Here is a 23,345-nt window from a genome sequence, read left to right on the forward strand (position 1 = left end):
ATTATAGGTGGGACTTTTTGTTGGTCCTTAGGTGATTTTTTTTTTTTTGAAATAATAGTAACATATATAAGATAAAACATATTACCATTTTAAGTTGAATAACTATTAAGAAAAATAAATTTATTCATTTAATAGAAAATTACAAACATTTTATTACATTTCAAAAAAAAAAACTTCCAAACTTCTGAAATAAAAGGAAACAAACAACTTATTCAAATCATTGAAAATGTCCAAATTTAGCCCATATATTTTCAATCATATCATTTTTTAATTGTTCATGGGCTTGTTTATTACGAAGGCTCGTTCGACGATCCATTGTACTGCCGAGATTCGAAGGCATGTTGACGGAATATGTATCCACTTCTTCTCTTTCTTGAAACTCAAATTTGTTAAACTGACTGAATGATGACCGTTCATCTTCGACAATCATATTATGGAGTATGATACATGCTCTCATAATATTTCCTATTTTCTCTTTATCCCATAACTTAGACGGATTTCTGACAAAGGCAAATCTAGCTTGCAGGACTCCGAAGGCACGCTCAACATCTTTTCGAACTGATTCTTGGGTTTGAGCAAATAATGAATGCTTCTGAGTTTGTGGTAGTCGGATAGATTGAATAAAAGTCGTCCATTTCGGATAAATACCATCCGTGAGATAATATGCGTAATGGTATGGATTACCATTAACATAGAAGATTACTTGTGGCGCGATGCCGTTAATAACGTCATCAAAAACAGGTGATCGATCTAGAATATTAAGATCGTTCATAGTACCTGGAGCTCCAAAAAACGCGTGTCATATCCAGAGTTCATAGGAAGCTACGGCCTCCAACACAATTGTTGGTTTTCCGGTTCCTCGTGAATACATTCCTTTCCAAGCGGTGGGGCAATTCTTCCACTCCCAATGCATACAGTCGATGCTTCCAATCATCCCCGGAAATCCACATTCTTCTCCGATATGTAGTAGTCTTTCTAGATCCTCCGGTGTGGGCCGTCTTAGGTATTCATCGCCAAACAAGGTGATTATTCCCGCGGCAAAATTGTGCAAACATTTTCGAGCTGTTGTTTCACCAATTCGGACATATTCGTCTACTGTATCAGCCGCACCACCGTATGCCAATTGTCGAATTGCTGCGGTACATTTTTGGAGCGGAGTTAGACTCGACCGTCCGGTTGCATCTTCTGATTGTTGAAAATACGGTATTTCTGTGGAGAGACGATGCACAATACGCTGGAACAAAGATTTGTTCATTCGAAACCGTCGCCGGAATAAACTGCGAGAGTATGTTGGATTCTCGCTAAAATAATCATTCCAAAGGTGGTTGTGGCATTCTTCCCGGTTTCTCTCTATCACAATACGTTTTTTTCTCTCTTTTTGTTCTGGAATAGGAGCATAGTTATTAAAAAAATCTTCAAAAGGGGTATCAAGATCAATATCATCATCATCATCTTTGTGGTAATGATAATGGGATGAAGATGCCATTATAAATATATCGAGAAGGGAGAAATAGTGTAATTGTTAAGGAAATAAGGAGAGGAAAGATTTATGTATTTGTAAACACAAGAGAAGCTCATATTTATAGAAATGAATTTGAGAAAGAAACAAGACCCGTGTGAAAGTCCGTGAGGTTGTGATTTAGATGTGTGATACTTTTTCTTTGGTTGGTGATGAAAGAAACAAAGACTTTTGATGGAGGATGTATTCACGGGTTATTAAGAAAAGCGTGTTGGAGATACATGTGATTGATTCGTTTTCATTGGTTGGTGATGAAAGAAACAATTATACTTTCTTGTTTGGTTGATAATAGAATACGATATCACATTAAAATTACAAAACACATGAGTAAATCCTTGCTCAGTTCCACTTAAAAAACACATGAGTAACACCTACAACAAGAACCATAAAACCTACATACGAGCAGCTAGTCCAATGCCTATTAGCACTAAGACAACAACCATAACACAAGCAATTCTGAATAACCTAGATGTATTTCTCGCTAAGTCACAACCAATTCTCTCAACCCTTAACAACTTCTGCTCTAAATCAAACTGCAGATCCTTAAACTCGCGCATATGGGTGTCGTCGTCACTTAGAAACGAAATGTAATCTACCTTATCAGAAAGCTGAGCATACTGTGTACCTAAGGCTTTGATCTCCTCTGTAACCACGACATCCCACCACTTGTATACATGGCAGTCTCCGTCGTCGATGTTGTCACAGGTGTAGAACATTCTCCCCGGGTCATTTCTTGTGTAAGAAGTAGCTAAAAGCGGCTCGCGGCCACAGTAGCATTCCTTGGGGAAGCCAAACTCCACTTCAGGCTGCAGAGGGTACTGATTCTGCGCGGCTTCGATCTCTGCTTGGTCTAGCATGATATTCATTTCTGTCGAGCTGTTTTCACTGTCTGCTGAGTTCCGTAAACCATAATCCTCCGAATCAGACGGCTGCGTGTAGCTATAATCCAAACCCATAACCTGTTAATAATAAAAACGGCACACGTAAGTTTTGTATGTCACATAACCTCAAGCATACATTATGACAGTGAACAAAGTAAATAAACTCCCATGATTTAAAACAAGGAATATTATTTCATAAACCACAGAAGCAAGTTGTTGAAACAGCAAATTAAAAAAACAACAAGTTCAAACATCAAATTTAAAACATCAAATGCTTAGTTTAAAAATACAAGGCAAGGAGTTTATTCTTCACGACTTCTTCACTCTCACTAAGTGGTTCCTTCTTAGCTAGGAGAGTATCAAGAATCGCGAGCTTGGATAGCTTCTCCATCTGTGCCAAATCTTCCATCTTCAGATCCCACATGCTCTTATAATCTCCATAAGCCTTTCCTTTACCACTGTTCCTGCTTGCTTTTGCCGCCTTAATACCTGCGGGCCGCATCTCTTGGTCACCAACATTGTTGTCTGTAGCTTGCGAAAAGGACTCAGTTGCCTTTCTTTTTTGTGCAGCAGTGTTGAGACTCAACCATTTCTGCTCATGCCTCAAGATACACCACGCATGCTCCAGTTTAAACTTTGTGTTGTGGTGGGAGTGGAAGATCTGATGAGCCGACTTTAGAACATCGTTTTCATTCTGTCCACTACTGATTTGTCTCTCAGCAGTAGCGTATGCTGCAGCGAACTTGTTGGTCTGATCATTGATCTTTGACCACCGCTACTTCCAATGGGTATGAGAGTTCGCATCACCACCCTCACCAACATTATGACTTGCTTCGTAGTAATCTCCTACCCGTTGCCAGAAGGTTCGTTCCTCCCTTTTGGTCGTTTCCAACTACAGCGTCCTTAGAAGTATTAAGCAAGGCGCTTATTAGGACCTCGTCATCAGATGGGGTCCATGTCTTTCTCCCCCGACGGTCCACTGGTGTGTCTGAACCTACAGCAGGAGCCTCAGTTTGTTGGGAACCAAAAGAAGGGATTTGTGAGGCTCCAATGTTTACAGTAGATGGAAAGGTTTGTTGATTCTGAGAGTTAAGAAGCCCTACGTAACTACGATACTGGCTATATGGATTCGTTGAATCCATATCAGGATTCGTTGAATCCATATCAGGTTTCCTTGAAGCCATACCAAGTAATAGGAGAGAAAGAAGAGTATGGAGAAAAAGAAGAGTATGGAGATAATTAGCAAAGCTGACATAAGGTTGGGATTTAATAGCTCACATTTGATGGAGGAATAATAACTCACAACCACCTAACCATTATCTACCTAAGTCTAATCAAGAGTTATTACCATCTAACAAGTACAAAGCTATGTGAAGCGTTCTCGGTTACATTTTCATTAAATTATTAAGAGATTTCGTTACACAATCAGAGATGGCAATGCAGTTTAGTTACAAATCAATATAACTACGAACACATCGTTTTAACTAGGCATTTAAGTAACAACTATTCACAATCAATCATGGCAATGCAAAAGAGTATTTGGTTTCCTTCATTTTACCATTAATACTTACGGTTCCCTGACATGACAAGTAACCATAACCTACAATTGTCAATGCAAAAGAGTATTTGCTAAGACAATAACAACTACTCTAATTGGAAATGAATCTACAGAGGTTCGTCGGCCATATTACAATAAGAACTACTCTTTCATCAACAATTTTATAATGATTCATCAAAATTCATCGGCCAATCCAAGAAAGTACAACTAACAATGGCTATAATCTCCTTCAATCATGCAATAACAACAAACAACAACAACAACCAGACAACGACATAAACCTCTAACGCATTCTTGTTTAGGGTAGAGAAAGACATACCTTTCTGATTCTAATCGGCGGAGAAGCTTTCGGTCGGACAATAGATCGGTCTCGAGATCGCGAAATAATCGATCGGCTCTTCAAATCAGGGGAGGATCGCCGTCTACCTCTATCGCCGTCGAGAGAGTTTCGTGAGAGAAGGAGAGAAAGAGAGAGAGTTGTGATGAGACGAAACCGTGTGTTGCCCTACACCGCACTTCTCCAATCCTTTTTCGCCACGTATGACGAAGGACGAGCCCAGGAAGAGCCCACAAACTTCTTATTATGGGACTTTTGGACACAATCCTTAACAATTAACTCCCTTTTTCATTTTTTTGGCCTAAATTAATAAGGACGTCCCCGATACTGATGCTCTTATACCATATTTATGGTAAAATGGTTTAATTATTATAAATCAATTTATTGTTCTGCCTTGTTCAAATTATTGGCAAGGGCTGTTCGACTTGTGACAACTACTGATCATCCACTTGCACTGTCATCTTGACAAGAGCATGGACTTTTATAAATGTGGGACCCGGTCTGTATGACTCTATCATCTCCATTTTTAGCAAAACAAATGTTAAAGAAAAAAGCAGAGCCCTTACTTTTCTTCCTTTTTATGATGTCGCGTATTTCAATGCGGAATTGACAATACGGCAAGTTAATCACGATTCAACTTTACATTGAAAAACGCACTCTAATAAAAATACAAAAAGCAAATACGCAATTTTTTTAGATACATGCAAAGTTAAAAAAACGCACTTCATAATGAAAAAAGAGTTAAAAGATAAGATACACCTGGCACAAGATGATGAAAACACTGCAATAGAAGAATTGGAGGAATCGAGAAGGCAGCTGATTTTAGCATTTCGAGAAAAAAAATACTTTTTGAGAACAAAAAAGCAGAGATCAATGGCATAGACATGGGGACAGGAACACAAAATTTCATCATGTCATTACAAAACAACGAATAGCCCAGAATCAGATAATTAGTATCAAAGACAGACATGGGAAGCTGGTAGAGAGTGAAATCGAGGTGGAGAACATAGTTGTTCAATACTTTCGAGATCTCTTCTCTACCTCTTCACCGACACAGGTGGACACCTTCCTTCGTTTTATCTCGGAAAAAGTGTCCAGTACCGACAATAGATTACTTTTAGAGGAACCGTCGGAACAGGAAATTAGAGAGCTCTCTTTGATATCAATCCGGATAAAGCACCCGGTCCAGATGGTATGACAAGTAAATTATTTCAGAAATTCTGGCGGGAGATGCGGCAAGACATTATTAGACTTGTCCGGGATTTATTTGCGACGGGTAGCTTCGACCCATTATTGAACCAGACGAATATCTGTCTCATCCCGAAAAAGAAGAAACCTCGGGAAATGACCGAGTTCAGACCTATTAGTCTTTGTAATGTTAGTTACAAGATTATATCTAAGCTTCTATGCAAGAGACTCAAGAGAGTTATCATGCCCTTGATTCAGAGATACAATCTGCCTTTGTGGCAAAACGTTTGATTACTGACAACATTATGATAGCACAAGAAAACTTTCACGCCCTACGGACGAACAAACGATGTAGGGAAGACTTCATGGCTATTAAAACAGATATTAGCAAATCTTACGATAGAGTGGAGTGGAGCTTCCTAGCCGCTTTGATGATAAAGATGGGCTTTGATGAAAGACTGGTTGACCTCATTATGTGTTGTGTCACGTCAGTCACATATCAAGTCTTAGTCAATAGACAACCGAGAGGGTGAATCTTATCTAGGAGAGGGTTAAGACAAGGAGACCCGCCTCTCCCCCTTTTTGTTTATCTTATGCACGGAGGCATTGATCTCACTTTTAAATGGGGCAGAAGTGGAGAAGAAGATTATAGGTCTTCGTGTTGCTAGGGCAAGCCCAAGGATCTCTCATCTCCTTTTTGTCGATGACAGTCTATTCTTATATAAGGCAGAATTAAGCCAATGCAAGGAGAACATGGACATTCTAGACATATATGGGAAAGCATCAGGACAACGACTAAATGCATCCAAATCATCGATTTTTTTGGAAATCGAGTGGAGTATTCTCGGAAGCAAGATATAAAAGATGTCTTAAGTTTCTCTTCAGAAGGCGGCATGGGGATGTACCTTGGATTACCAGAACAAATCGGTGGCTCGAAGATGAAAGTGTTCTCTTTTGTACAAGATCGGTTCAATGGGCGAGTCAACACTTGGTCATCGAGACTCCTTTCAAAAGGAGGAAAATAAGTTCAAGTTAAATCTGTGGCTCAAGCAGTTCTGACATTTGTGATGTCGTGTTACTTGCTTCCACAAGGCATTATTGATAAATTAAAGAGTACAACGTCTAATTTTTGGTAAAGTGCAAAACAGAATAGCAGAGGTTTACATTTGATAGCATGGGATGAGATCTGTACCCCAAAGATTCGGAGGGACTAGGTTTTCGAGATCTTCATGACTTCAATATAGCGCTTCTTGCAAAACAATTGTAGAGACTAATTCATTATCCAAAATCCTTACTATCACATGTTATAAAAGGGAGATACTATAATCACACCTCTCCATTAGAAGATCGGCGTACATACTCACCATCGTATGGATGGCGTAGTATTATGGCAGCAAAACTTCTACTCATATCGGGTCTACGGAAAACAATTAGTACAGGTCAAGATACGAGGGTTTTGAGTGAGTCTTGGGTTCCAGATGAAGTGGCTCGACCACCTAGACCTACTGACCACATTGTATACAGACTACACCAACTCCTTGTTCAGTCCTTTATTAAGAATGATACCAAGGAGTGGGATACACAACTTTTACGGGATTTTTTTCACCTATATGATATCCCTTTGATTCTTGGGCTGAAACCCTCTCCCACTCGTGCTCCGGATGGATATGTTTGGAATCACACGAAATCAGGAGGTTATTCTGTTAAAACAGGCTATGACCTACTCTGATTGACCAAGTTGAGTCTTTCACAAGAAAAGGTTATAGAACCAAGTATCACAGGCCTACAGAGCCATGTGTGGAAGATAAAGGCTCCGAGCAAGATGAAGCATTTTTTGTGGCTGGCTATCTTGGGATGTGTAGCGACAGCAGATAGGCTCATGTATAGACACCTGGGCAGCGATAGAAGTTGTCCTAGATGTGTTGGCCCAGTGGAGTCGATTAATTATCATTTTTTGAATGCCCCCCAACCATTCAGGTTTGGGCTTTATCAGACTATTTGTCCCTTTCGGGTTACTTCCCGAGTACATCCATATATCAAAAAATGAACTTCCTATTTTGGAAGAGAAAAGAGGTGGCTCCTCTAAGACCACAATTCGATACCTCCCCATGGATCTGTTGGTACATTTGGAAGGCGAGGAACGATAAACTCTTTAATGGGAAAGACGTATCCCCATTTGACACTCTACAACACGCAACTCTTGAGGCAAAATGTTGGAGAAAAGCTAACGAGCAGGAGGAAGCAAATGAGGATCACGACGATCCCCCTACTACAAAGGTTGAGACAGTGCCCCCTTGGATGCCTCGAATCCCTACATGTCAAATTGATGGATCATAGATCTATAATGGCAGTGTTAGTGGCTAAAGATGGATTCTTAAGGATCAAATGGGCTCAGAATACTTCGGATTACGGGCGTGTCCTAGGAGCCTCTCAGCTTTGCATGCTGAGGTGGAAGGTTTACTTTGGGCAACCTCTTGTATGAGAGACAAAAGGATAACCTCGGTACGGTTCGAGCCGGACTGCTCGGACTTACGGAAATGACTACAAACCCGATGGATTGGCCAGCCTTCACAACAGATATCGAGGCGTTCCAGAGGCTACAGGAGGACTTCGAGGATGCGAGTCTGTCTTATATTCCTCAGAGTCAGAATGGTCGGACAGACGCGTTAGCAAAATATGCAAGGACCAGAGGTCATGCTTTTTCTCATATAGATCAGACCCGGACAGAAGGAGATGTTTCTCGGAGAATCGGCTTGTATGTTCTCCACTTGATCTAGCCTAGATGGGTAGACGACAAAAAATTATTTTTTATCTCCCCGTAAAAGACAGTGGTACAATAGAAAACCGCACTTTGTTAATCTTTTTCTTAAAGCACCGCAATATGAATATTTTCCATTTTAATGATAAAAGCTATTATACACAACTATTTACTGAAACATCAACACCAAAATTTCTCTAAATTGTAAACTTTACACAGTCAAACACTAAATACAATAAAATATTAAATTTTAGTTATTATAATTTATACTTATCAATTTTAGTTATACGTCCATTTTATTTTGAGAAATTTCATATGATGATTTTAACAAAAAAAAAAAAGAAATTTCATATGATGATCTTAAAAAGTTTTTATTACAAATATCGGTATCAAGAACAAAAATGGTCAAAAATGGTTTCACTAAAGGGTTAATAAATATTTGTACTCCGAGGATAAATTAATATAGATTTAGGGTTTTTATTTGAGGGGTGTGATTTTCGAGGTTAAGTTTAAGATTTTATTAAATAAATAAACACTAATTTTAAAAATAGTTTAAATAAAAAAATTTAGATTTCAAAATAAATTTTTGAAAAAAAAGAATCTGAATTTTATTTTGAAAAGACAATTACAAAGTTTTGAATTCAAAAACGTATTTTTCAAACATATATTTATTTTACATTGTTTTCCTATCAAAACACACTACTTTTTATCAAAATCGCACCCTTTTTTATAAAATCCGCACTTGTCCCCGGAAACCACATGAAACGCAGTTGGATAGTACCGCTACCGCACTTTAATTCAGCACCGCTTATATTATCAAAACCACTGTTATTATTCGGATCCTATATATCCCATGATTGGTCCGGTACTCAGGGAAATCATATCTAGTACTACAAAATGCATTTTTTCTCAAAGATAATCGCGCTGTTTTACTCGAGTTTCGAATACTTTCTGGTCATGATAATTAGATCAACTTACCGAACAATGATATTAATTATATTGATCGTAATCTAAATCCATACTTTTCACATAACTGTTATTTTGTTTCAGAAAAACATATGGGACATATTCCAGAAAAAATGTTGTAACACATTCCCGAATTTTGCTTACCACTTAATCACAATCATGCGGGCTACTCTTCTTACTTTGGGAAATTGGTCTTCATCACCCAATCATATGTAGTACCAAACCAAAGTAGTAACGTAAGCATGTAGAAACGTTGCAATTAAAAAAAAAATGGTAAATCATTCTCCGGAGAGAGAATGTGAAAAACCCGGTGGCCATGCGTGTGGAAATCTGGTGTGGTGCGGATTCAAAATCGGATCCATTGGGGATCTACAGAATGCCTTAACCACCCGACCACAGACGTGTGGTTAAACGTTTCAATTAAAAGCTCCTTCACCGGAGGTTTCTTGCCCAAAAAGGACAAAATATGAAAATATGTATCTCAAACAAGATACTCTAGGAACGAACCTCTTTGGATACGACAAATACACATATCATGTTTTTTATGATTAATTTTATTTTAATAATTAAAACTTAAATACAATAATAGTAGATATAAGAGATAATAATATATTATTGTTAAGTAGGGTTGGACACGAATCAAATATCTATTTTTTTTGAGGAATTTGTGATATGATTGATTTCGTTTGGATAATCAATTATATGATCTCATATATTCGATGTCTTGCTATCGAAATTTTTTATATTCTTAATAGTATATTCAATTCGATCCGTACAAATAAAATAATTTGTATACATAATTTTTAAATGTATGTATATATATGCATTTAATGGATCAGATCTGATATCCGTTTATAAAATATTAGTATTTATGATTTTTTTTTAATTAATATGCATATTATTATTTAGTTTACTTTTTTGAGCTACAAATATCCAATTTTTTAATTCGAAATTGAATCAAAATTTATGAATATTTGATCAATTTTAATAGGAATTGAACCACTTAGTTAAAATTCACAAAATTAAAATGATGAAATCTTTTTCAATGCTAAAACTGAATACAAGTGTTTATAATTAAAAATTTATGTGAATTTTAAATTATTTTTAGTTACTTATTCTTTTATGTATTACATATATATATTCTATTACCATATATCCTTCTCGTATCCGTATCTATAAATTTTAGTTTGCAGTTTTCCACCTTCGTTCTCATCCCCTTTTGCAATACCAGTACTCGTAGACCGTATCAATGCAACTTAGGAAAGAGTCATTAGAACATGACAAACCCCAATTTCTTAGTCGGAGTTCTTAACTCATGATTTGACATTTTTTTTATTTATTTTTTATATTTTTTGGCTAAAATACGGCTCTTATATCTTTTATTTAAGAGACGATTTGTAACTTTTTTTTATTAAAATTTAAAAAAAACTAAAAAAAATCTATTAACCGAACCTTAAAGACCCCAGTTAAGAAACTGTGGTTAGTCATGACCTTAAAGTTTTATCCATAGCAACGGACACCATAAACGGCGGACAAGACTCTCAAACACACGTTTTAATTATCAGTAATTACCGAAGAAAATACGAAGATGAACCCTATAATCGAAAAGGTTTGTACTCTTTTTCTGGAAAAGAATCACTAAAGAGGATTGAATAGTAAAATAAAAACGTGGTGTATTCAACCAAACGTGTTTTAACTACCAGCTAAATAAGAAAAGTTAAGACACACTGCCAATAAAATTTTAACTCATACCCACATGGGGGCTGCTGAGAGCATTTTATCTACCATTTCAAATTAAACTCACAACTAAAGATATTGTAACGTGGAAATATCTACCATTTACCATTTCAAATTAAACTCACAACTAAAGATATTGAAATAAAGAAGCTTATTTGGAAGCTACCGACGATACCAAAGATTCATATGTTTTGGTGGCGGGCGGTGTCTGGGGCTCTAGCTGTTGCGGAACGCCTTACAGCTCATGGTATGCATGTGGAACAAACATGTAAGTTGTGTAATCAAGATGTGGAGACAATACAACACGTTCTCCTCCACTGCAGTAAAGCACAAGAACTTTGGAGAGAGTTCCGTTTACCTCTGGATTATGTCTTTCAAGACGTTTCTTTGATTGAACTCTTTGGTAGCTGCTTGAAGTTCATGGAAGCGAGTACTTGTAATCAGGAACGGCGACAAGCAATCCCCTGGATCCTCTGGACGATATGGAAGAACAGAAACAGCTTGTTATATGCGGAGACACAAGAATCGCCATCCCTGTTGGTTCAGAGAACGCTAGAGGAAGCAGCTTTATGGAATAAACTGAACAAGGCGGAGAGTAATGGAGGGCAGGTGCAGGCTGATATGGGCATGCCAAAGTACTGGTTTCCGCCAACACAAGGTATGATAAAATGCAACCTTCATGCTAGCTGGAGAAGTGATAAACAATTCATAGGAGTAGCTTGGATCACACGAAATCATCGAGGAGATGTGTGTATGCATGCAAGAGACGCACTCGTACCTACCTCGGACAAACTGGCGGCTGAAATGGAGTGTCTATTGTGGGTACTTCGAAGCCTAAGGGATCTGCGAATAGAAGAGGCCAGTATTGGAACTGAATCTCAAAAGCTGATAGATGCAATAAAAACTCCTGCTCATTGGCCAAGATATAGGTGCTTACTTCGACAGATAGAGACAGTTTGCTTGGAGTTTACTGTTATCGAGTTTAAAGTAGAGTCACGTGAGTCTAATAAGGTGGCAAGAAAGATATCTACAAGTGTTCTCCGTGATAGACGACTACGTTCGTACCTTGCCTTGGGAGGACCGGCGTGGCTTCATGATCTCATCCAGACTGAGGTTATTGGTGAACTTTGAAATCCTTCCCTTAGGATGAGTTAACCTTGGCCTTCATTGTCAGTGATGCTTATGTTTTTTATTTGTTTTCTTTAACCAGTTCTACTGGTCTGCCATGTTTGCAAACTTGAGCTAAGTTCTCATGTTCTTTGAGTTAAAAAAAAAAAAAGATATTGTAACGTGGAAATACCTACCATTTCAAATTAAACTCACACATTTAGGGTGTGACTGTATAGTCATTCTAGAGTAAATATTTTAGAGTAAAACTATTTTACTCTGAATTCAGCTAAAAAGTTCTCAATCAGGTAAACTATTATTATTGCTCTTTTAGGGGGTGATTGGTAGTTGCTGTAGGTGCTCTCCACAGCCTTATTTATGTCTAAAGCACCAAATTCAGAGCAATCAATCTTTAAATTTTTTTTTTGAAGCCACAGCTCCAGAAATAACATACAGCTGTACAAGTGCTCTGCAGAGCCAAATATCCAAAGCAAATTTTTAGTGCTTTCATAAAATTCTACAGCAATAAAATTTAAAGCCACAACAAAAAATCTACAGATTTTTTTCTACAGCAAAAATTTTAAAACTACAGTCATTACCAGTCGGACCCTTACTCTCTGTACTGTTGATTTAGTGACAAAAACACTCTGAAAGTTACTCTTGAATTTACAAGAGAAATGCATTTTTGGCTGGTTTTTGTTTCTCTTTCCTCTTTCCAGTTTTTAGCATTTACTCTACTTTTCACTTTTTTATTTCCTTTCTATTACTCCAAAGTTTACCAATCATAACCTCATTTATACTACTGAGATTTTGAGAAAATACTGTAACGTGACCGAATATTTGAAACAATAATTGGAGAGAGAGAACGATGATAGTGTAAAGAGTTGCATTGTTTTCCATCTTTGGTTTGGATTGATCCTTTAATGTTGGAATGTTGACGCCATTTTTTTTTGGTCAAACAACCGGTGCATTTATTAAAAGAAAATATTACATTGTAGGACACTTATTGAGTTTTTATTTCATCATAGGTCACTTGTTGCTACTAATACACTTTTTTTTTTTTTTTGTACTTTCTCTACCAAAGCCTCTAGTACAATATCTCTTTTACCCTTTCTTCCAAGTTTTTATTCCCTTCTAACTAAAACAACCGACTAAAAAAATTACTTCATCTCATTTTCTTAATTTTGAAATCTTCTCGTACCCATCATCATCAGTGGTAAAGGGAGTAAAGAAAAAAATCTTTATAAAAGAAAAGAAAAAAAAAACAAAATTCCCAAATCGGATGATACTTCTCCAATTTCGACTAATTCTAACCCAGAAAATCCTCATATTTGTGAAAAATTGTCTTCATTCTCTCTTTATTTTCCCAATTTATTTTGGGAATGTCTAAGGTTATGCAATTTCTTGTAAAAGATGGCTCCTTTCTGTACCAATTCCAAGGTTAGGCTGTGAAATTTTGGGGTTTTTTTGTTAAATTCTGACAAGCTTGTCTTTTTTATTTTATTTTGCAGGCCTTGCAAATCTATCAGTTACATGTTAAATTTTGATACATAACTTGATTTTGTATAGCTGATGTGCCTATGTTGTTTCCTTTTACTGTTTTTTTTTTCTTTCAAGTCACAAAAATGATTTGATAGTGTTGTTGTGGAGTCTTCATATATGTCCTTACTCTTTATCTTTCTCACGTTTTTATGAGTCTTTTTAATGGAGAACTGAAGCTGCTGAGTTAGTAGTCATTAATTATCCCAATTGAGGCTGATTTGCAGAACATGTTAGTCACTTTATTAGTGTCTCTCTGATATTTGTCTGTGATCAGTTTCGAACACATTACCATTCCCTTTATGTGTCTTGTCGCATAACATATTCTGATATATATCATATAGTTATGGCGTTTGTATTCTCCGGGAAGGACGTTCCTTCTTTCTGTAACTTTTGATTTGAACAGATTGTGGAGGTGATGATCCAGAGCTCAAACAGGAAATGAAGAAGCAATTTGTGGACACTGGCTAAGGAGTTGAAGCTGCAAGAAGCAGTTGGAGATGAGCATAGCCGTCATATGAACGTTACCCTTGCAGAAGCTAGAGTTGCATCTTCTCTATCATTGCGGGGATACAATGCTATCCAACTTTACTTACATGGTTTATATGCTCATCTCGGAAACTAACTTCTCCTGCTCCCCCTAGGTTACGTTTGTATAGGTCTAATATTTCGGGCATACTCATCTGGTGGACACTTCAACTCTCCACGTTGACACTAGTCTGCATCTCTTGTGCTTTTTACATGTTCTTGTTCTGTTTTTAATTTGCTTTGAGATGTATAAATGAATACTTTATACATTTGCAATATCATATTTGCTGGGCGTTTTTAACAATTTTCCACCGCATAGGCTATCCTTATGTACATTACATTAAGACTATACATGTGTACATCTATTTTGTATTGTACACCTAAGTGATTGTGTACAAATTTCTCGAACACTTGTTAGGACAAAGCAAGTGATTGTGTATATCCATGTGTACACAATCTCATAGTGTACATGTGTACACATATATACATTTTTAACATTTGAACAACATTGTACAGCCGTTGCATAAAATGTCACAATTGGCATTCAAATTTACAATTGCTTACAAACACTCAACCGTATTTGGTCATCTTCTAATAACCAAAAACAGGCACGCCATTGTGAATCTTTTAAATGGGTTATAGATCTGTGAATCTCCAGTCATTAAAATGTCCACATGTACACATATCTTCTTGTGGACATTCCAGCATATCATACACATGGACGCCACTTCTCATGTCCAGTCATTAAAAGAATTCATCTTTTAAGTGAGTTCATAGCAAAAACGAACCAACAAACCATGGTAAGGATTCATCTTCGAACAAAAGTAGTAACCTATGATTCAATACTCTTCAGTTAGTTGGAGTTAAAACAAAAAATCAGAACATCTGATTTATAATAAAAAAATTTCTTTATGGTGAAAAAGTATATTTTATAGTCACAGCTCAACTGAATCAAGACTTTGATTTTTAACAAATGCTCAAACATCGGAAGTTCAATTTTTTTTGGTTCACTTGTTATCAGATGAGATGAGCTGGATAACTCACAAATTAGGGAAAAAAGAGTTTTTCTAAAGGATCTAACTTCAATCGGTGTTTTGTAGGTAGACATTATGCAACTTATGATTAGAGGGGAAGGTGTTGGGTGCTGATTGTGAACCGGCCCACCATGAAAAAGAGTTTCGAAACGGATTTTGAGGAAACTTCGACCCCAACCGTCGGAAGCCAGCATCTTCTCTGTCGTCATAGTCATCTCTTTTCACGGTTAGGACATAAGGTCTGGGACAAAGAAGGATTGACCCGTGAAGAGAAGAATAGAGAGAAGATGAGACCGGACGTGAGATCGGACTTGAGAAGAAACGAGAAACTGAATTTAACTTGATTCACGCACAACAACAACAACAACAAGGGAAAGCTTTAGTTGAGGGCAGTTTAGTATTTTTAGCACCAAAAAGTACTCTAGTAGCACAAAGTATTTTAAAGTGTAATAAAATGTTGAAAAGTGTCCTATTGTATTAATAACTCTTATTAAAATAAACATACACTCAAATGGATGAGAGATGATTGTCTGCTAGAGCCAAAACTGACTTAGCCACATAATCAGCCTCAAAGTTTTCAAAGTGAGGAATAAACATAAAACAGATAGTTTCAAAAATAGAGCTAAAATGATAGATGTTAAACAAAATCCCAAATAGCGCTGGCCTTGATTCCTTAGCGTTCACCATTGAGATGAGAACTTTGGAGTCGGAAAGCATCGTAAGTGACTGAATATTTGACGACGCAGCCTTCGTGACTTCAGAACGGACAGCAAATGGCTTCTGCCATTAATACTGAAGAGATAGAATGTTTGGTGAAGTTGATGATTGGTAGCGGCGGTGAGATGTTTCCTTTGAAGATGCCCCCGATTCCGCACGTTTCTGTGGTTGGGTTCCACGCCGCGTCTGCCCAGCAGGAAGGTCCCGAGATTTGACGAGGGCCGACATCCACCTATTGGGCTGCTTGCCACTCCTTTTCAACTGAGATTGACTTGTGGAACCGCCGCGTTTCCCGGTTCTTTTCTTTTAGTGCTTCTATAGCTGAGAAAGATCTATCATCAAAACCCAGTTTATTACGTGTCTTCCACAAATTCCACAGGATCCATGGCCACAAAGGCACCGAGAGGCCCACATGGGGCAGAGTTATCATCTTGCGACCATCAATGGTATGGTAGCAAGCTAGGAGGAGTTAGGTTCTGGTTTGAACGCCAGGGAAACAGAGTCCCAGACCGTTACAGCAAATGGACAAGCCATGAAGACATGGAGATTGTCTTCACATAATATAATTTTCATTCTTTATATTATTTCGTTTGATAATCAACAAATCAAATTATATGGTTTTTTTTAAGGTAACTAATTGATTATCATGATTTCTTATGAATCTTTTAATTAGTTAATTTAATTCCATATACATACTGCTGGATTATTGGAAACTAACATTAATTAGTTTTATACTTTCCTTTTTGAACATAGTTAAAATAAATAAAAAATTAAAATTCATCGACAATCGACTAGGTCAGTTTTGTCTGTTGACAATGTATTCAGCAAGAGCAACAAACGAGCCACCTTGTCTGAATCAAACCCTTGAAGATGTTCACACGCTTCTCCATTCAACTTTTCCACATATTCCTTCGACTTCTCCACTCCCATCACTCTCGGATGTGTCAGCTTCCCGGTCATCAAATCTTTACCAGCGGTCTTCTCTAGTTCCTCCGACGACTTCGTTACAACAAGCACATCATCCACCACCTGATACATCAACCCAACGCATCTCGCATATCTTCGAAGTCTCTTGATCTCTTCATCAGACCCACCTCCCATTATACATCCCATGACCGCCGCCGCTTCAAGTAACGCCGCCGTTTTATGAATGTGTGTAAACTCAAGATACTCCAATCTTTTATCGTTTTCCTCCAAAACCATCCTTTCTCCGGCCACATCCGCCGCTTGACCCGCCACTAGACCGTCCGTTCCAACGGCTTTCATCATCTCCATAACAGCTCTCGAAACCCTCGACGGAGAAACGTTTTCTGACGTGGCGGCCACCGTGTGTGTAACGGCGAGAGCTATAAACGCGTCTGCGGTTAAGATTGCAATGTCTTTGCCGTGTATCTTGTGGTTAGTGGGTTTTCCTCGACCGAGGCTTTCGTCGTCCATACAAGGAAGATCGTCTTGGATAAGCGACAATGCATGGATCATTTCGACGGCACAAGCTACGGGCATAGCGGTTGACTCATGGCCTCCTACGACCTCACAAGCTGCGAGACATAGCACCGGCCTGACGCGTTTGCTGTTAGAGAGCAGAAAGTATCTCATTGCCTCGCGAATCTTATGTACAAATGGGTTGGTGCAGAGTGGAACGGCGTCGTTTAGTGCCTTGTTGATTGAGTTAGCCTTATTAGCCATATAGTAGATGAAATCAAAGCTCTCAGTTGAGTTTGGGGCAGTCAAGAAACTTCGATATTGAAACCTCGATAAAGATGCAAGTGCAACCGTAAACGCAGTTTGACGCATTCTCTAATCTTTAAAGTAAGAAGCGAATAGAGGAGAAATATATGAAGATTTGAGAGTGAAACACAAGAGGTCCTATTAACAAAGAAAAAACACACGCACAAAAAGATACTTAAGTTTCCAACTCTATGTGTGGTTTGCTTTCTGTATATGTATATGTATAAGAGCACCTTCAATGGTGTTCTCGGTGGCTCGGAATCATAGGTAAACTTTTTAGAATTTTTATTATTATTTTTTTGTCCGTTTAAAAAAAAAAATTAAAACGGAACCAATCGCGGGTCGCCACGTGTCGTGGGACCCGCGAATAGTGTAAGGATTCACTAACAATCAGTCCTTAATTAAGGGTTATAAGAGCAAGATTACTGGTGGGACTTTTATTTGAGTCCTTAGATTTTTTAATTATTATTGGTAAGTTAAGGACAATGTTAAGAGACTTTAAGCAAAGTGATAATTATTGGTAGGACATTTTGTAAAATTTTGAAACAAGGAAAAAGTATTGAGGAAGACACGATGGCGACGACGACGACCGTAAGTTGGGTAGACGACAATTCCACCGCCGGCGTCGGAGATGGATTTAGTATGAGGGGATGATTGGTGGAGAGTGTTGGAGTGGAAGCGATGAAGGGATCAGGTGGCACGACGACCGGTACGGATTAGGCGGTGGTGCTCCGATATCTCCTCCTCATCGGATTCGTGTCCGGTCCCGTAGCATTAGTCATCATCATTGTCATCATCGTCAACGCCGTTCACCGAATCATCGATGCGAAATCTTCAATACCGTTACCTGAGCTAGCGATCTCATAACACCACGTGCCCCTTAAGGACGTCGTCGAAAAGTTCTTAATTAACCCACGTCCTTAACTTTTTCCCTAATTTTGATTTATTTTTTTGGTCATTGTTACTAAGCAACTCCATTAAGAATCACCGATAATGATGTCCTAAGAACATGATTATTGGAGGTTTTTAGAATGAGGTTCTTAACAGAATATAAGAACCCGTCTCTTAACTTTTAACTAAAAAAGTTAAGAACCGGCTCTTAAAACTTTTATTTGAGAACCGGTTCTTAGTTTTTTTAGTTAAAAGTTAAGAAACGGGTTCCTATATTACGTTAAGAACTCCACCCTAAGAACCTCCCAATTGGAGGTGCTCTAAGTACCCAATCCTTAACAAAATGTGAGCCCCACCAAATATCTTAATATTATTTTGCTAAAGATTCTAGTCTAAAATCTTTCATTGCAGGTGTTCTAAGACCATCATTATCGGTGAAACCTTTTTTGGGTTTCTAAATTTTTTTTTTTTTTTTTGCTTGATTTAAAAAAAAAATAAAATTAAAAAGGTAACCAATCGCGGGCCGCCACGTGTCGGTGGGACCCACGAACAGTTGAAAAACCCCACCACGATCGTTTCTTCTTTCATGCCTTTTGCAACCGGTTATTGTCATTTTGTGGGACCCAAACCATTAAAACCTTCTTTGTAACCTCTTTTGTAACCTACGGTAATTGTGCCCTAAGAGCATCTCCAACCCACCTTTATATTTGCTTCTATAATAGCATTTAGAGATAAAATCACTTCAACCCTACTCTATTTCTTCCTCTAAAATAGAGATTGCTATTTTAACCTCTATATTTAGAGGAAGAAATAGCATTCTTCTATAATAGAGGCATATTTTTTATTCAAAAAATGATTCTTTAATTTTTTACTTTAACAATTATAACCGAAATAAATATTTTTAGTGAAAATGTACTGTTTATATAAATATATAATCATACTTTTATTTACATAATAGTTTCTATAAAAATATTAAGTGTAAATAATATCATAATTTTATGAATGTTAAACTAAATTGGGTTGGTTTTCAACTTTCACAAATAAAATGTACTATTTGTAAATCTAAAAAAGAATATATCAAGAATATTTTTTTTAGAGGAAGAAATAGATGAATACATTGGAGACAAATCCATCTATATTATAGAGTTTTCCTATTTTAGAAGAAAAAATAGGGAAATACATTGGAGTTGGTCTAAGTATAATGTATTGTGGGCTTGCAGTGACTTACATTAAGTGACGCCAAAAGACATTGAACTTTGTAATCTTAACGTGCTCGTCGTCGAATCAAGTCACGTTAATTTCTCGAAATTTTATAGGAATATAATATGTTGAACGTACCTGATGTCAAAGCTAGTTAAGATATAGTTTTCTACTTACTAGTGGTTTTTAATTAAGAACGTTTGCTACATGTTAAGATTCCCAATATCTATTTTATTAAATTAGAATTACTTTGAACTTTTGTTTGGCAACATAGATAGCAGTTAAAAAAATATAGTGTTGTTTGGAAACATGGATAACAATATATTAAAGAAAAAAATAATGGGTTTATGTTATCAAAAAAAATTGGAAATTCATTATATTATGATAACTATATATATATATATGTGTCAGCTTTAAAATATACGAAAATGGTTGGCCCAATCTAATTACCTAAAAACATCTTTATCTAAAATAATCTTAAAACAAAATTTAAATTATATATATATATATATATATTTCAAATCAAAATATTAATTTAAAACTGATTTATATAAAAAAAATTGATTCAAAAATATACATATATTCGAAAATTGATTTTACTAAAATGTTTTTTTATAACCATTATAAAACATTTTTAAATATATTTAAGAAAAATACAATACAAAGCAATTTCAAATACAAACGTAAATTATGATTTTTATATTTCATATTAAGTTTTAAAAATATAATATATATGATTATTTATATGATGGTACGTATAAAATACTATTAATTATATGATTACTGATATGATGGTAGGTAAAAACATGATTAATTATATGATGACACATATTTTTTTTATCAACTTCGTTGGAATGAAAATGAATCAATAGTCCATACAAAAGATATAGCTCACGCTAAAAAGAGACAACACAATCCAAATACTCAACATATATAAGGTCTACGAGCAGTTCGAAGAGGCTTCTCTCAAGATTCTCTGATGTAGCCAGACTGGACCACCTAAAGCCAGATACGAATTGAAATGGCCATCACAAAGGACACTCCTAGCAATCTCTCTTGCTATCTGATTCGATAAGATAGATTCTGTTTCAAAAACCATTGATTGAAACATCAAGCATAACTCTTGTATCTCTCGAAGAAAAATGCGAAACAGAGGCCAATCATTCGGCCGCTTAACAGCCTCACCAACATCTTTAAAATCTGAACCAATCATTATTTCCGTATACCCCAAGTCTTTCATACTACGTAGTGTCCAGATCAGACATTTGAGCTCCGACGTGAGCCTATTAGGTGAAGAGGTGATGGCGTCTCTAGCATGATGAAGAACGTTACCTTGGTGATTTCTAATAATATAAGCCACACCACAATGGAGCTTATCATTACGCCAATTCGAATGTAAATTACACTTGACCACACCAAAAAAAGGGCGCTTCCCATCTCTTCTTCTCTCCATTCAGGCCAAGATTGTCTACAGGTTCCTGTCCCAAGTTTACCTCATTCCAAAGGCGGGTTTCTTCAAAAGCTTGTTGAATGTGGAAGATTAGTGATTCTTGTGTATCAGCATACAGAATCAAATTTCGGTTCTTCCATATAGCCCAAAGAATCCACGGGATAGATCTTCTCTGTCTTTCAGGAATAGAGTCAGAAGACATCATACGCAAATACGCAGACATAAGCTCAACCAAATACATAGAATTGAAGTTAGATAGAGGTTGGAAACCAGCTAAAGCCCAAGCTTCCTGTGCAACATCACACTTGAACAGAACGTGTTCAATGGATTCACCATCTTTCAGACACAACTTACATCGAGAATCAAAATGCATTCCTCTAGTGTTCAATCTTTCTGCGACAGCTAAGGCTCCCGAGGTCGCTCGCCACAAGAAGTTACGTATTTTTGGAACTGTTGGGACTTTCCAAATGCTTCGTTTCAGTTCTAGAGCTTCAGGCTGCATTGATGCATCTTGTAATGCCATCGCTTCCTTCACTTTAGAAGCGAGCTCATATCCACTCTTCACAGTATAAGCTCCATTCTTTGAAAAAGCCCAAATCTCACGATCAACAGCATTACCTACTTGCATCTTTAGAATGCGCTGCATTTCATTCTCAGGGAAAAGATGGCTCAAAATATTGCGATCCCAGTGACCATCCCCATCCATTAGAGCTGAGACTTTAAGGTTGACTGCAATATCTTGAAGTTTGTTGATAGGCCTGTGCGGTACGTCCTCCATGATCCAGTTCTGCGACCAGACATATGTTGTTTTGCCGTCTCCGATAGACTTGATTAAACCCCATTTCAACAAATCCCTCCCAAAGATGATGCTACGCTAAGCATACGATGGCCTTTACCCTTTGCCACATTCTAATATGTCTGACTTTGCAAAATATCTCCCTTTATATATTCTGGCCAGCAGACTTGTGGGTTCATTCAGTAATCTCCGAGCTTGTTTGGCTAGTAGAACTTGATTAAAATCCTCTATATCTCTGAAACCCAAACCACCATTCTCTTTCGAAATGCATAATTTCTTCCAAGATATCCAATGAAGCTTCCTCTTCTCATCATTATCATCCCACCAGAAACTCGCCATTGCACTCATAATCTTCTGACAATGGTGTTTAGTTAATCGGAAGCACGATATTGCATACACAGGAAGCGCCATGGCTATAGATTTTAGGAGAATCTCTTTACCCCCCATATGAGAGTTTCTTGGCGAACCAGCCCTTGAGTCTCTTGCTCATTTTTTCGCCGATGAAGGCTAAGAGTTTCTGTTTGGAGCCACTGAAACACTCTGGAAGGCCTAAGTATTTCCCATCCCCACCCTCTTTATCAATATCTAAGAACGCAGCCAAGACACGCTTCATGTAAGGGTCTATCCCAGCTCCAAATGTGATAGCAGATTTCTGAAAGTTAATCATTTGTCCGGATGAATCACCATACAACTTCAGTCTGCGCAGAAACTCCCCACATTCCGTCAGAGTAGACTTGCAGAGGAAGAAACTGTCATCAGCAAAAAGTAGGTGTTGTACTGATGGACATTCAAAAGCGATTTTCATTCCTGATATAACACCACTTAGCTCTGCTTGGTTCATTGTGTGAACTAAAGCTTCTGCACACAGGATGAAGAGAAAAGGCGAAAGTGGATCACCTTGTCTAATGCCTCTTCTTGGAGTAATGTGACCATAAGACTGCCCATTGAGTAACACAGAGTATGAAACTGATCTAACACAACCCATAATCCAAGCAATCCATTGCGAGTGAAAGCCCATCTTGTGAAAAAGAGCTTCCAAGAAGTCCCATTCAACTCTGTCATACGCCTTAGACATGTCAGTTTTGATGGCAATGAACTCTGATTTATAGGCATGATTTGTTTTCAAACCATGTACCATCTTATGGGCAATCAGAAAGTTATCTGAGATGAGTCTACCCTCTACAAATGCCCCTTGCGTAGGTGAGACAATACACGATAAAACCACCTTCAGCCGATCACAAAGAATCTTGGAAACAATTTTGTAAACCACTGAGCACAGACTGATGGGCCTTAAGTCCTTCATCTGGTTTGGATTCGGGACTTTAGGTAGTAGACACAGCTCTGTAAAGTTCCAATCCACAGGGACTTGGCCTGATTCAAAAAACCCTCGGACCTCCTGGATGACTCTAGT

General features: G+C 37.4%; 2 protein-coding genes and 1 pseudogene across 2 annotated transcripts; all 3 read right to left on the bottom strand.

The window, feature by feature from the left end:
* Positions 1-243: 243 nt before the first annotated feature.
* On the bottom strand, positions 244-5,112 carry LOC106375210 (uncharacterized protein At4g04775-like). Its single transcript, XM_048744501.1, has one exon. The coding sequence runs from the start codon at positions 2,473-2,475 to the stop codon at positions 1,912-1,914; it is 564 nt and encodes a 187-aa protein (XP_048600458.1). The 5' UTR covers positions 2,476-5,112; the 3' UTR covers positions 244-1,911.
* LOC106374162 (glutathione S-transferase T3-like) lies at positions 2,681-3,584 on the bottom strand. Its single transcript, XM_013814250.1, has 2 exons — positions 3,258-3,584; positions 2,681-3,175 (listed from the first exon to the last, which is right to left on the bottom strand). Exons 1-2 carry the CDS (start codon positions 3,582-3,584, stop codon positions 2,681-2,683), a joined length of 822 nt encoding a protein of 273 aa, XP_013669704.1.
* Positions 5,113-15,842: 10,730 nt separating the features above from the next.
* LOC106375118 lies at positions 15,843-19,209 on the bottom strand (annotated as a pseudogene).
* Positions 19,210-23,345: the final 4,136 nt, after the last annotated feature.

Source organism: Brassica napus, chromosome C1, assembly GCF_020379485.1.
Source record: "Brassica napus cultivar Da-Ae chromosome C1, Da-Ae, whole genome shotgun sequence".
Lineage (NCBI taxonomy): Eukaryota > Viridiplantae > Streptophyta > Magnoliopsida > Brassicales > Brassicaceae > Brassica > Brassica napus.

Excerpts from the sequence above, each read along its gene's own strand:
- LOC106375210 (XM_048744501.1), bottom strand. The coding sequence starts at position 2,475 with ATGGGTTTGGATTATAGCTACACGCAGCCGTCTGATTCGGAGGATTAT.
- LOC106374162 (XM_013814250.1), bottom strand. The coding sequence starts at position 3,584 with ATGGCTTCAAGGAAACCTGATATGGATTCAACGAATCCTGATATGGAT. Across the intron at positions 3,176-3,257 it reads AGGGAGGAACGAACCTTCTG|CGGTGGTCAAAGATCAATGA; the intron begins GCAACGGGTAGG and ends CATTGGAAGTAG.